Raw genomic sequence first — 15,934 nt, 5'->3', positions numbered from 1 at the left:
TCCTCAATGTTGTTTATTTCTCTATAAACAATTATGTCATCTGCATACAATCTTATTTTTGATGTTATATTGTTCCCTAAATCATTTGTGTATATTAAGAAAAGTAACGGACCGATTATACTACCCTGTGCAATTCCCTTCCAAACTTTCTCTTCCTGAGATACATTATTTCCTACTTTGACTTTCTGAACCCTTGAATTTAGAAATGCTTTTATCCAACGTGTAACCCTTACGTCCAATCCTATTCCCTCCAATTTCTTTAATAATATTCCATGTTCCACTCTATCAAAGGCTTTGGAAAGATCTATGGCTATGCAATCTAACTGACCTCCTGAATCCAACTGATCTGCTATGTCCTGCTGAAATCCCACCAGTTGTGCCTCACAAGAAAATTTCTTTCTAAATCCATACTGGCTCCTCATGAACCAATTTTTATCATCACATATCCCTCTGATGTACTTCGATATTAAACTCTCCAGAATTTTACAAACTATACTGGTCAGGCTGATTGGTCTGTAGTTCTCTGGTTTCCTTTTATCTCCCTTTCCTTTATAAATTGGTATTGTTATAGATTCCTTGTGCGGGACACGTAGCTTGTATTTCAGTTGTTTTTATTTAGCGCTTGACCACCAGGGGGCAGGAAGAAGAGTTAAAAATACAGTTCATCGGCAAGATGGCGGGAAGCAGTAATGTCTAAAATAAGTATTTATTTATTGCATTCATATTAATCTAGAAGCTCCACTGAATATCAGAATATAATCACTGAAGTGTGTAAATTGTTTAGCGAACGTAAATTGTGAACTTACAACATCCTACGTGATACCATGAGGTTTTGAATGTTGATACACACAATTTTTCAATCAATACTGATCTGCATTTAGGGCAGTCGCCCAGGTGGCAGATTTCCTATCTGTTGCTTTCCTAGCCTTTTCCGAAATGATTTCAAAGAAATTGGAAATTTATTGAACATCTCCCTTGATAAGTTATTCCAATCCCTAACTCCCCTTCCTATAAATGAATATTTGCCCCAGTTTGTTCTCTTGAATTCCAACTTTCCTACTTTTATAAACGCAACTCAAACTTATTCGTCTACTAATGTCATTCCACGCCATCTCTCCGCTGACAGCTCGGAACATACCACTTATTGCAGGTTATAAACTTCATTTTCCTTGTCCGTATTGAAGATCTACTTGTGATACAATTCCTTTAGTTTTGCCAATTGCCACCCTTTCAATATAATAAAAATATAGTACAAACTTACATATTTATTATGATGTTTATATGGTACATGTTTCGCTCCTTTTCTTGAGCATCATCAGCCAAACTATCATTAATCTAAGATTGTATAAGATCATAAAAAATTCTTTTGGTTCAAGATTGCTCCTATAAAACTAACTGATAATCTTATAACATTTTAAAAGTCACACAACAAAAAACTATGTCTTAAGCTAACACTTTTTGTGTAAAATCTTCTTCAGTCCAACATTTTATTGCCAAAACTCATCTGGTGAACGAACATCTTTTAAAATTGTTTAAAAATAGGAATAAAATAAAGAACTTTGAGATCTGGCTAGTTGTGTTGATTCCTGTTGCTTAACTTGTATAATTATCATTAAAACTTCATAACAGTATTGAATATTTTCTGCAGTTGATAATTGTCATTATGGTCGATAGACTTGTTCTCGTTGCTGGAGTAACATTTATAAAATATATTGGTATTAATTTATATTATCAATGGGGTAAAATTGTTCGTGAACAAATTTGTTGATGAAACACTTTCTGATGTGATATTGGATTTAAAATGTTCTCGAACGTTCCATAATGGCTCGTTGGTATATCAGTAATGAAAGATAAAAATAATATGTTTATGGTTTTGATTGTATTTCTGTACAACATCTTATTGGAAGAATTGTCACTTACTTTCTTTTCTGCTGTGTAATTGTTTGGTGTTACTCCTAGCCTCTTGAGAACTACTTGTTGTCCTGTTTGCACTTCTTGTGTTGTATGAGTGAGTGTGGATGAGTTTACGTTTTGGCGGGGAGGGGGAAGGGGAAGTTAAGGTATGCGGCGTATTGATAGCTGCAGTAGACTGTGGAGGGGATAGTCTAGGAGAAGTGAGGGGAGGAGTTGAGTTTGTTTGTGTCAATAAGCCATTAACTTTTATCTTATACAATCTTAGATTAATGATAGTTTGGCTGATGATGCTCACGAAAAGGAGCGAAACATGTACCATATAAACATCATAATAAATATGTTTGTACTATATTTTCATTGTATTGAAAAGGTGGCAATTGGCAAAACTAAAGGAATTGTATCACATACCACTTAGTCGAGCAGCTCTTCTTCTTTCTCTCAATTCTTCCCAACCCAAACATTGCAACATTTTTGTAACGCTACTCTTTTGTCGGAAATCACCCAGAAAAAAATTAAGCTGCTTTTCTTTGGATTTTTTCCAGTTCTTGAATCAGGTAATCCTGGTGAGGGTCCCATACACTGGAACCATACTCTAGTTGGGGTCTTACCAGAGACTTATATGCCCTCTCCTTTACATCCTTACTACAACCCCTAAACACCCTCATAACCATGAGCAGAGAGATCTGTACCCTTTATTTACAATCCCATTTATGTGATTACCCCAATGAAGATCTTTCCTTATATTAACACCTAGATACTTACAATGATCCCCAAAAGGAACTTTCACCCCATCAATGCAGTAATTAAAACTGAGAGGACTTTTCCTATTTGTGAATCTCACAACCTGACTTTTAACCCCGTTTATCAACATACCATTGCCTGCTGTCCATCTCAACATTTTCAAGGTTACGTTGCAGTTGCTCACAATCTTGTAACTTATTTATCACTCTATAGAGAATAACATCATCCACAAAAAGCCTTACCTCCGATTCCACTCCTTTACTCATATCAATTATATATATAAGAAAACATAAAGGTCCGATAATACTGCCTTTAGGAATTCCCCTCTTAATTATTACAGGGTCAGATAAAGCTTCACCTACACTAATTCTCTGAGATCTATTTTCTAGAAATATAGCAACCCATTCAGTCACTCTTTCGTCTAGTCCAATTGCACTCATTTTTGCCAATAGTCTCCCATGATCCACCCTATCAAATGCTTTAGACAGGTCAATCGGGATACAGTCCATTTGACCTCCAGAATCCAAGATATCTGCTATATCTTGCTGGAATCCTACAAGTTGAGCTTCAGTGGAATTACCTTTCCTAAAACCGAACTGCCTTCTATCGAACCAGTTATTAATTTCACAAACATGTCTAATATAATCAGAAAGAATGCCTTCCCAAAGCTTACATACAATGCATGTCAAACTTACTGGCCTGTAATTTTCAGCTTTATGTCTATCAGCCTTTCCTTTATACACAGGGGCTACAATAGCAACTCTCCATTCATCTGGTATAGCTCCTCCAACCAAACAATAATCAAATAAGTACTTCAGATATGGTACTATATCCCAACCCATTGCCTTTAGTATATCCCCAGAAATCTGATCACTTCCAGCCGCTTTTCTAGTTTTCAACTTTTGTATCTTATTGTAAATGTCATTGTTATCATATGTAAATTTTATTACTTCTTTGGCCTTAGTCTCCTCCTCTATCTCGACATTATCCTTCTAACCAACAATCTGTACATACTGCTGACTGAATACTTCTGCCTTTTGAAGATCCTCACATACACACTCCCCTTGTTCATTAATTATTCCTGGAATGTCCTTCTTGGAACCTGTTTCTGCCTTAAAATACCTAAACATACCCTTCTATTTTTCACTAAAATTTGTATGACTGCCAATTATGATTGCCATCATGTTATCCTTAGCTGACTTCTTTACTAGATTAAATTTTCTAGTAAGTTCCTTCAGTTTCTCCTTACTTCCACAGCCATTTCTAACTCTATTTCTTTCCAGTCTGCACCTCCTTCTTAGTCTCTTTATTTCTCTATTATAATAAGGTGGGTCCATTCCTTACCACCCTTAAAGGTACAAACCTGTTTTCACATTCCTCAACAATTTCTTTAAACCCATCCCAGAGTCTGTTTACATTTTTATTTACTGTTTTCCACTGATCATAGTTACTTCTTAGAAACTGCCTCATGCCTGCTTTATCAGCCATATAGTACTGCCTAATAGTCCTACTTTTAAGACCTTCCTTTCTATTACATTTATTTTTAACTACCACAAAAACAGCTTCATGATCACTAATACCATCTATTACTTCAGTTTCCCTATAGAGCTCATCTGGTTTTATCAGCACCACATCCAGGATATTTTTCCCTCTGGTTGGTTCCATCACTTTCTGAATCAGCTGTCCTTCCCATATTAACTTATTTGTCATTTGTTGGTCATGCTTCCTGTCGTTCGCATTTCCTTCCCAATTGACATCTTGCAAATTCAGATCTCCCGCTAGAATCACATTTCTTTCCATGTCGTTTCCCACATAGCTGACTATCCTATCAAATAATTCCGAATCTGCGTCAGTGCTACCCTTTCCCAATCTGTACACTCCAAATATATCAAGTTGCCTATTATCTTTAGAAATGAGCCTTACACCTAGAATTTCATGTGTCTCATCTTTAACTTTTTCGTAGCTTACAAATTCTTCTTTCACCAGAATGAACACTCCCCCTCCCACCCTTCCTATCCTATCCCTGCGATACACACTCCAGTGCCGTGAGAAAATTTCTGCATCCATTATATCATTTCTCAGCCATGATTCAACTCTTATTACAATATCTGGTAAATATATATCTATTAAATCACTTAATTCTATTCCTTTCTTTACAGTACTTCTACAGTTCAACACTAACAATTTAATGTCATCCCTACTTGATTTCCAGTTCCCTGTTCCTTTATCACCGCTCCCTAGGCCACCCCGTTTCCCTGTATGTACCTCCCTATTACCCTTCCAAACAAATTTCCTATCTTATACGTACCACTGCGGTTTAAGTGAAGGCCATCTGAGCGCAGATTCCTATCTCCTACCCACCCATTAGGATCTAGGAATCTCACCCTCAGTTCCCCGCATACCCACCCCATAGTCTTATTTAAATCCCCAATCACCCTCCAGTCAGTATCCCTCCTACACAGTATTCCACTAATAACAATCTCCGCTTCCTTAAACTACACCCATGCTGCATTAACCAAAACCCACACATCTCCGACTATGTTGGTACTTATATCAGCTTGCCTTACATTGCTGGTACCAACGTGAAACACTACCACCTTCTTCTTCCCCTCCTCCCTTCTACTTTCCTCAACATCTGCCTCAACCTAATTCCTGGATAACACTCTACCCTGGTTCACTTTCCTCTACACACTTTCCCCATACGTCTAACGATGGAATCCCCCATGACAAGAGCCTCAACCCTACCCACCTCATTTGATCCCCACCCCTCCTGGTCAGCCCTATCTTTCCTGATAGCTGCAGAAGCTACTTCTTCCTCCCTTTCTCCTTCCCATGACCCTGTTCCACCTGTCTTTTCATATCCTCTACTCTACATTTCCCTTTCCTATCTTTTCCCTTCCTCCTACTTCCACACATCTCACCAACAGTTCCCTGTCCCTCATCTTCCCTCTGTTGTTCTACCTGGAGTGACTCGTACCGATTTCGCACAGACACCTGTCGTGAATTCTGATCCTGAATAGAGCCCTTGGCCTGCAATCTCCTTCCCCTTAAAACATTAGACCACCTGTCTTATACAACTCACCCCTTTCCTTCCCCTCCCACTTGTACACCTACTGTAAGCTGTACATTGTTTGAGGGAGTCCTATCTTCCTTCCTGTCTTCTTTGAGAATCCTAATTATCTTCCTCAAACTCTCCAACTCCTCCCTCATACCCATCAATGCCTCGCCATACCCACAGTTCCTACACTTGCACTCCTTAGCCATTCTTTAAGGAAAAAATGAAAAGGAAAGGAAAAATAAAATATCTTATTTGCAAAAAATAAATGAACGGAGGGATATATTGTCTGGGATACTACTCAAAGGTCACACGGCAATAAGGTAATTAATATACGACTACACTACTACTTAGTCATTCTCTATCTTTACCCTACAACCCCTAACAGGTTAAAAACGACTGTTAATTACTGAATACCGAAAGGAATACACAAGAACTATACAATTCCAAACTGCAATTAAGCCTATCCTAATTACAACAGCAGAATTTTAGTAAGAGTTTCTACGGATACCACTACTACACTAGTACTACACAAATATTTTACAATAATAAAATAAGCACACTAAATTCTAATAGGATATTACTAATATACTACTCTACAGTACAGTACGCTACAGTAATTTTTAGCCGGGCCGAGTGGCTCAGACGGTTGAGGCGCTGGCCTTCTGACCCCAACGTGGCAGGTTCGATCCTGGCTCAGTCCGGTGGTATGTGAAGGTGCTCAAATACGCCAGCCTCGTGTCGGTAGATTTACTGGCACGTAAAAGAACTGCGGGACTAAATTCCAGCACCTCGGCGTCTCCGAAAACCGTAAAAAAAAGTAGTTAGTGGGACGTAAAACAAATAGCATTATTATTATTATTATTATTATTATTATTATTAGTAATTTTTAAACTACTTTCAGACGTATCCTAATTACGATACCGGTACCGTATGTCACTACTAAGCACAAACAGAAATGAAATTTGCAAGAACTACTGTACTCAAAGATTACCAACGAAGCTAAATGCTTGGACAAATTATTATTAGTATTACGGTCTAATAGATACACACGAAAGATAACACGAATATAGCAGGCAAGATACGGCGCTATTTAAATGTACTGTATCTATACTACAGTGTATCTACACTACACTACACTACACTACACTACACTACACTACACTACACTGCGTTTGGTTAAATGCTTAAGTATCGAAAGGACTGCCGTACACGAAGAAAAACACGAATATAACTACCAAGATACTATGTAATATATTATACCTTATCTTCACTACAATTCTACTGTAATGTGGTTATGTGATTATTACAGCTGGTGGATTACTATTATTTTCCCTACTTCACGGGACAAAAAATAAGTGTCCTTAATTAGGCCTACTGAAAAATACGAGGTTGTCTACATTAATTTCTCAAATATTTCTATCAAAACTACTCCTACTACTCCAGGGACTTGAACTGCAATTACTGGGATATATGAACTTTATTATTATTAGCTAACCGCTCATAAATACTGAAAGATCGAGGGAGCGAAATATAAATTACGGGTACTTTAACTACCTACTCAGAAGTACAAATTATTGGAATACAAGATCAGCTGATTTTTATTTATATTAACTTGACTACACTACTCCCTTTGTTCACGACTGTAGCCAACAATGCAATATTTGAATATGAGGAACGACAATAATCAATAACAATACGACTGTTAACTATTACCGTGTAATCTCTTTAACTACTTTTTAAATGGAAGTTTACAGGCGTATTGTGTTTTTTAATGTAGTAAATTATTACCTTCGCGATAGTTTGGACAGATGTCTATACGAAATACCGGAGAAATTTCGGCGGAAGTTACGGTACTATTCCTTATGATAATCTGCCTTTGTAAGTATTATACCAACGAACCTACAGAAATTCACAAATATTTTTAAAGTTAATATTATTACCTAAACCTAAATTCGAAACAAGGTACACCTAGCTACCCTAGTAACCTAAAAAACGTAATTTACTGAAGACCAACTGAATTACTTGTTAGAAAATTTAAATGAATACCACTACTCCCAATTTCTACCAACAAGCACTAAACACCACTAAATAAATAGCACTAAATGAATCACAAACAGGGTTGCCAACTCCTAGATACTCATTATCACCAGATATGGATTTGAAAAACACCAGAAATCTCCAGATCTGGATTTGAAAACTCTATAAATTCTGCAGATGTAGTAAGATAATGCATTAAATTTACACTTACCTCCTTTCAGTTGTGCTGTTCTGCCTCTAAAGTTTAGTAAGTGTAATGGTGTCCTCTTGTAAAGATAGGTCTAGCCTATATTATAGCCATATGATCAATTGAATACAAGTCACACTCAAACACTAGCACTATTATAATAATAAAATGTTCACTGCGTGTTATCAATTGTCGTAATCCTAACATAAGTGTATTTAATTGCAAACTATATACACAAATTAAAAACTGTACTATATTTGTTTATTTATGGCTGATCTGTATAAGTTGAGGGTACTTGACCCAGATAGTTGTATGACTCTAATGTGCCTATTTTCTGCAGTACTTCTTTCGGTAGATCGTATGTATAACAGCATTTCCCTGTCCTATTCAATCCAAATTTTACACACAAGACCGAATGGAGAGTTTGTATTGACATTCTATTTCTCAGTTTATTTTTAGTTATATTGACTTGGCTGAACACTCGTTCTACATCCGCATTAGAATGAGGAAGTACGAGAGTCGATATAGCTAAATTTGCAAGTTCGCTGAAAGGGTTTTCACCAGTTGAATCCCTATACATATCAACTTCTGCCCAAAATTTCACAGTGTCCTTAACTTCAGTCCACTAGATATGATGCAGATTTCTCCACTGTTTTTCTACTTTCGCAATAACATTATTGTCAGCATAAAAGAGTTGTGCTATATCAATAATTTGCAACTTAAAAGGCCTTAAACAATTTTCGGGTGAAAAGATAGACATTTTTTCAAGGATCCCTATATTTTCAGGTAATCTTCGCCTCAACTGTTGGATAAGTTCAACAATGAATTGCACGCATCTATCGCGTAGTTGTTTCTGTTGGTCTTCAGAAAGCGAGGACGATGATACTTTAGTTTCAAAATCATAACCTAGATAGGGCTTTGGGTCCAGATGATTATTAACTTCTGTTTTCAGGACATCTACTTTGACAGTGGGCAGTAGAACCTTGGTGCATAATGACTTAATGAGAAGGATTAGGTCACCTAATAATTTTGTAGGATCTTGGTTTCGACTTTCGAACTTCTTATTTACGGTCTGCACTTCAACCAAAATTGGCTTCAGAAAAGACAAGTACAAGTAATTCTGAGGGTCGCTATACATTGAATATAAAATATCGGCTGTATAACAGCGATCTTTAAGACGAGCGATTTCAGAGTGTGTTTTTAACTCGGTCCACTGTTGCATTATTCTTGTCACTGCACTTTCGATGGACAGCCACAGAGTTTGGCTTAACTGTACTAATTTCAGGGGAGAGTCGCCTTTATTTATTGTCTCGTATAGTTCTTTGTATACAACCTGCCGTAGAGATGATTGTGAAAACCAATTGTAACTTTCCCTTATGAGGAAATCTAAGTTCCTCGGTAAACACCCTGATGCATGTGAAACTGCCAATTGTAGAGAGTGACAAACGCATCTGATTAATTGTAGATTTGGCACTTTAGCCTTTAACTTTACATTCACGCCATGATTTATGCCTACCATAACAGACGCATTGTCTGTTCCTATTGCTTGTAATTTAGTCAAATCCAAACCTTTATTACACAGACATTTCTCCAAAGCCTCAACTGTAGCATCAGCTGTACATTCTGACAACTCTACTAACTGTAGATATGTCACGACAGTCTCTCTTTTTCTTTTTGAATAGTATCTTATAACAATGCCTAGTAACTTGGTAACTGAAATATCATTCGTTTCATCCAACAACAAACTATAACCGTTTTCACATTCACGTAAATCATCTATCAAGTCTTTTTTCAAAATGAGGAGCTAACACGTTTTGTATTATAGCAGTGCATTTTGTACGATGCAACTTCAAATTATTAATCCCTTTGCTATCGGGAAAATTCACTTTACACAACTCGCTAAGATGGTCAACCACTTGAACCGAACAATGTTCTGCTATGAAAAGTGCCGTTTTTCCTTCCACTAAATTTGTCTCAATATTAACTGGTTTAAAATTTAAAGTTTTCTACCTATTAGAACTAAAGGGTTCAGCTGCCTTGAGGTGTTTAGCAGTGTTCCTATGTTTTTCAATATCTCCTAATTTAGCAGCTAGTTGAGTTTTACAGTATTTGCAAAAGCCTTTTGTGGCATTTCCTTCTACTTTTAGTAACCACTTATTATACCTATCATCCTTAAGCCATTCCTCTCTAAATCGCTGTTTATACTGAGGCTTCCCCATGGTTTCCAACTACACTAACTCTGTAATTAACACATTTAACATAAATTAAGAAGTAGACACTACCACACAATCACAACTCAAAAGTCCAGCGCACTGTCTTTAATCACACAGCGACATTGGCACTGGAGCTGGGCTCCTCGCATGATTCATTCTAACTTTTCCAGTTACAACTGTTACAAGTAAGAATGATGTCGACCGCGCTATTATTCACCTTAATAATAAGATCAATAATGCACGGAAATACAACACTGATGCTGTTAAAAATCCAGCTCTCTTGCTCACACGCGACAATGGCGCTGGTTTTATTGTCAAGCGAGTCGCTTACGTAAACATGTTAAGATCATATTTTATATGATAGGTCATAATATTTTACTAAGTTATACGTCTCATGACCGTAGTTCCTTTTTAAATTGACATTTTATTACAAAATCACCATATATGTCACCAAATTTTAAAGAAAAACACCATATTTTCGACTTGTCGCAAAATTCAAATTTTGTCACCATACGCCTTCCTGAAAACACCAGATCTGGTGACAAAATCACCAGATTGGCAACCCTGATCACAAATACAAAAAATTAAGCTATTTCAATAGGTTTTAACTACTTTATCACTACAATAATGCAAGAGCTCTCTCAACAGCCAACTGTTCTCAAGCGCATCCAACAATGCATTGCCAAGTGTGCGGGCTAGGTTTCCCTGCAGTCAATGCATGCAAGAGTGCTGGATGCTGCCACCAAAAGACTGTGAAGGCAGAACTCGTACTCTACGTGAGAAATGTAATGTATATTTTAATTGTTTAAAATACATTGTTCCACACTGTAAAATAGAACATTTGATCATGTACATGTGTATATTCACATGTACTGAACTGAATTTTCTGATTTTTTGTAAGTAGTGAATCAAGTCCTGACACGCACAATTGTATGGGTTCTGTTTTTTAGCTGAAAGTTCTCATTTTGTAAAATAAACTGTAAAAACATGTATTTGAGAGCCTTTTAGTACGTTTTTGATGTTCAAATGAAAATTCACACCTCCAGTTTTCTTTCAGATCCGACGACAGGGTGCTGCTGCCAAAAGGGCAGTAAAACCGAAACTCGTCCTCAGTGTAGAAAATGTAATATTTACTTGTGTTTAAATGAAGATTTAGTTGTTTTAAATTATTCCCCACTGTAAAATAGAACATTTGATCATGTACATATGTATATTCACATGCATTGAGGTAATTTTTCATTTTTGTAAGTAGTGAATTAAGTCCTGACACGCACAATTGTGTGGGTGCTTTTTCTCAGATGTTAATTTTTATTTTGTAAAATAAACTAAAAATATATGTATTTAAGAGCATTTTATTCAGTTTTTGTTGTACAAGCAAAAATTCACACCGCCAGTTTTCTTTCAGGTCTGATAGGGATAAGACCAATTTCATGTTTTTACCCGTATTGAACTTACTACTAGTATTTACAAATCTTGTTTTTATTATCCACTCATTTCAATACATAAAATGTTTATTATCTCTAATGGGACATTACAATACAAACGTTACTTGGGACATGTTTCGCACACTGTATCGAGCATCTTCAGCCATCTTTTATACAATTTTCTCAAGGTTGAGTCATACATTAAATCTTATTTATAATAATTTTGTTCATTGAAAATGTTTTACACAATAAAATTTTTTCACTTCTTAAATACTAAACAAGTAAAATTGACAATTAAATTATATCATTAATGGACTAGACATTAATTACATAATATTGATAAAATGTTGTCACTACTTATAAAGTAAACAAAAAATTGTTGACAATTAAAATGTATCATGAATGGTCTAGACGTTCATGACATAATATTGATGTCCAAGTCATATTAGATATGCCAAGTAAGTTGAAAGATTTGGCTAATTCTCATTTGTTTCTTGATTTTTCAAACACTGTTAGTGTATTTATCGGAGTTTCAAATGAAATTAGTGGAAGTTAAAGGATTAAACTTGCAGTATTTTTTCCGTTGTGTTTTCGTTATTTGACAACTACATCATTATTAAGTGATGGGTCATTGGAGGTTTACATTCTGTTGTGAGCATCATCCTTGTGCAGTGTTTTCAATTTCAAACCATCATTGAAAAGTCGTCCCTCGTGGACAGACAGGTTTTCTCTTCTGAAGGTGCGGAGCAAAGTCTCTGTGAATCATAAAGAATTTCAAGTATTCATCAAGACAGGTCATGCAAAGAGAATTGGAAAAGCAAAAAGGAACTAGGAATAACCTTGTAATATGTAAATGGATGCTGTCATGGCCTATATTAACAGTCTTTTGTATTTTTGCTGTGTCAAAGGGAACAGGTACATTAAGTTGATTTACATGCAACTGTCTGAATTGAGTGAAGTGGCCATGTGTATAATGTACTATGACTATCAAGCCCACCTCTGCATTCAGCATGCGAGTTGGCTGTCCTGAGAATGGTTTTCTTTGGTTACCCATTTTCATCCCAGGAAAATGCCGGGTATGTTATTCATAGGCCACAGCTAATTCCTTCCACCTCACTTACCTAATTTCATTCACCGTCATTCATTTTATCAGAAAACGGGACTAAGGTGTAGACATACTCTTGAGACTGTCTTTTCACTTGCTGAGGCACTTAATGTGTATTCTTTGGGTTCATGGGTAGAATCCTGGCTCAGTTGGTGACATGTAAGAAATCCTTGTGAATAGATTTATTGACACACTAATCAGCACAAATTTTCAGCACTTTATTATATCTTTTCTCTTTATAAGGTGTGGGTGTGATGTGGTAGGGAGTGACACTATATTTTAGCTTCTTCTCACAAAGAAACCCTGATGATTCAAATCCACCGGGCGAGTTGGCCGTGCGCGTAGAGGCGTGCGGCTGTGAGCTTGCATCCGGGAGATAGTAGGTTCGAATCCCACTATCGGCAGCCCTGAAAATGGTTTTCCGTGGTTTCCCATTTTCACACCAGGCAAATGCTGGGGCTGTACCTTAATTAAGGCCACGGCCGCTTCCTTCCAACTCCTAGGTCTTTCCTATCCCATCGTCGCCATAAGACCTATCTGTGTCGGTGCGACGTAAAGCCCCTAGCAAAAAAAAAAAAAAAAAAAAAAAAAAAGATTCAAATCCAAATGAGAAGTCACAGCATATTCCATGTAAAATTGAAGATCCCATAGCTGTGACCATAATATAAACAGTCACACTAAACTACCAACTGGTTTTTAATGTTGATAGTCCCTTCTAACGACTGGAAGACGAAGTCAGGCTTGTACCACTGATCTACAGAGGGAGTTTTACTGTTATATTGTAGCTTTAGTGCACTGGTAATTATAAACAAAATGTTTCCATTTCTTATGATATAATTTCCTTGGATCTACTTCAGTTTTTAAAAATCTTTCTTTCCAGTTGGAGGATGTAGAGATCACTTTAGCAGACCAAATTCAGAAAGTAAATAAGGCTAATTTTGGTTCTGCCTGGGAGGAAGCAGCTTCGACATACTGTGAACTGGAAGACACTTACTCTCTTACATCAATGTCCTCTCTTGAGGAAGCAGTTCGTAACATTGTATCATTCCTGGGACTGCAGCCTGCAGAACGCAGTGACAAGGTTCCAGAGGGTAAATCCTCGCACACCTTGTATTTAGCTGGTAAGTTGTCTCATTCATTCATTCATTCATTCATTCATTCATTCATTCATTCATTCATTCATTCATTCTTGAAGATACATTCTAGGGATTTATTATGGGAAAAATTACCACTCGTAGCGATTTTTTCATTTGTTGTCAAATTAGTCGCATACTGTACTAATAGTGACACATAAATTATATTTTAAAAATAACCCTATAGCCCAGTATGTATACATAATCCGATCCAAAATAAACAGACACCCTTCTGTAGACTAGTCTTGATGTTACTAGAAACATCACTGCTGCTATAAAAAGTAGTGAAGGGTTGGTGTTGTTCAGTGCTACAAGGTACCTACACAATAAGTGGAGCAGTTGAGCTTACCGACTTTGAATGTGGAATGGTTATTGATTGCTACATCAGGAAGCAATCAGCCAGGACCATTTCTGACCTTTACAGGTTTCCTAAGTTGATTGTAGGGCCAGGCTGAGTGGCTCAGACGGTTGAGGCGCTGGCCTACTAACCGCAACTTGGCAGGTTTGATCCTGGCTCAGTCCGGTGGTATTTGAAGGTACTCAAATAAGTCAGCCTCGTGTTGGTAGATTTACTGGCACAGTAAAGAACTCCTGCGTGCCTTCTCTAAGGACATCTATGTAAACAAATGTATGTAACTTTTTTAAGGTTACAGCAAACGGTATTGAATCGGTGCAACCTTTCGCTTTTGTTTTACACTATAGCTAATTTTTTATTTAGGTCACCAGAATCCATTTCCTTATTCCCCCTCCACATCCTTTCCCACAGTACTAGAATGAAGTCCCTCTTCCATATTCCCTACTCCTGCCTTTCTCTTGCCCAAAGGTCCATCTCTATACATATTCCAGCAATGTTTAATATCTTATATCTCAACTGGAACCTAGATATCTTCCTATCATATCCTCCTTTTATCATGATATTTCTCACATGACTTAATTTTCTTTCTGGTCTTTTCTGTCCCTTCTCTTGTATTTAAGTGAATTTTCCTTTGAATTTGTCGTTGTTTATGTAAGTATATAAAATATAATATTGTACAGTTTTTATGTGTATATTTGTGCCCTATGTAAATGTTCATATATTTTAGATGAATAACTATTGTACATATTACGGATCTTTGTAATTCGGTATTATGCTGTTGCTGGTCCTAAATAATGTACATAAAATAAATAAATAAATAAATGGCTACAGAATCAATGGATATTCAGTATAGTTTGAACTAAAAACAAGTTGACTCCTCCAGGACTTTAATCTAGTCTTTAGTTATATTATTCTGACTCGCATGGCACATAATCTTGAACTGTTTGTAGGATAGTCTTGTGTGATCAGACATTGTTTACAGAATGTCATGGTAGAATTTAGAGATGGTTCATTAAATTCTAAACGAGTTCGTTGTTTCTGTGTAGCAAATAGTTGTTGAATTATTTGACACTTATGCATGTGCCCACTTGAAATTTTAACTTGATTTTTTCTTAATTATTATATCACATATCTCTTATCATTTTGCAGGTATGTTCAGAGGTGGTCACGATGTTCTTGTACGAGCCAGGTTAGCCTTGGCAGAAGGAGTTACGATGCAACTAACTGTTCGTTCTACAGATCCTGATGTTGCAGAACTTGTTACATCTGCTGTAGGGTAGTATCACATTTGTCCAAACAATTGTAAAATTCCAGTTCTATATATGTTAAGTTATAATAAAAGAAAATAAGAAACAATAATAGTTTTTCTTTCCCAGCAAATGAACTGTACAAAGAAAATTGTAATTTTAGAGAATCATTTTTTTAAAAATACAAATGTGTTCATACTCTAAGGAATCAAAAGAGGAATAACTTAAGAAAGGAGTAGTAGAATAAAGCATCAAGTAAAACTATCAATATTTTAGGGCATACAGATAAAAGGAAATTGTTAAAGAAGCAATTGTGTCTTTGCCCACTGAGATGGCACAGTATTTCATCAAGTCAAATACGAAAGTATATTAATGTATCATTCTCAGATAACAAGTATAGAATGAAATGAATTGATGTTAAACTCTGACATACCTATTTTTACAACAGTTTTACGTGGAATAAGAACCTTAGATGTTTCAATCTCTGTTTCAAACACACACACACACACACACAAAACAC

The 15,934-nt window shown here is 36.4% G+C and overlaps 1 protein-coding gene across 1 annotated transcript in view; it reads left to right on the top strand.

The window, feature by feature from the left end:
- gammaCOP (coat protein (coatomer) gamma) overlaps positions 1-15,526 on the top strand; it is a 513,985-nt gene extending 498,459 nt beyond the window's left edge. Inside the window, exons 15-16 of the mRNA XM_067138134.2 lie at positions 13,560-13,800; positions 15,317-15,526. Coding sequence (XP_066994235.1) covers positions 13,560-13,800; positions 15,317-15,447 — 372 coding nt within the window. The 3' untranslated portion in view covers positions 15,448-15,526. The remainder of the gene's footprint in view (positions 1-13,559; positions 13,801-15,316) is intronic.
- Positions 15,527-15,934: the final 408 nt, after the last annotated feature.

This window comes from Anabrus simplex, chromosome 1 (assembly GCF_040414725.1).
Source record: "Anabrus simplex isolate iqAnaSimp1 chromosome 1, ASM4041472v1, whole genome shotgun sequence".
NCBI lineage: Eukaryota > Metazoa > Arthropoda > Insecta > Orthoptera > Tettigoniidae > Anabrus > Anabrus simplex.
The sequence above is the reverse complement of the archived record's forward strand: the minus strand, read 5'-3'. Positions and strand labels throughout refer to the sequence as shown.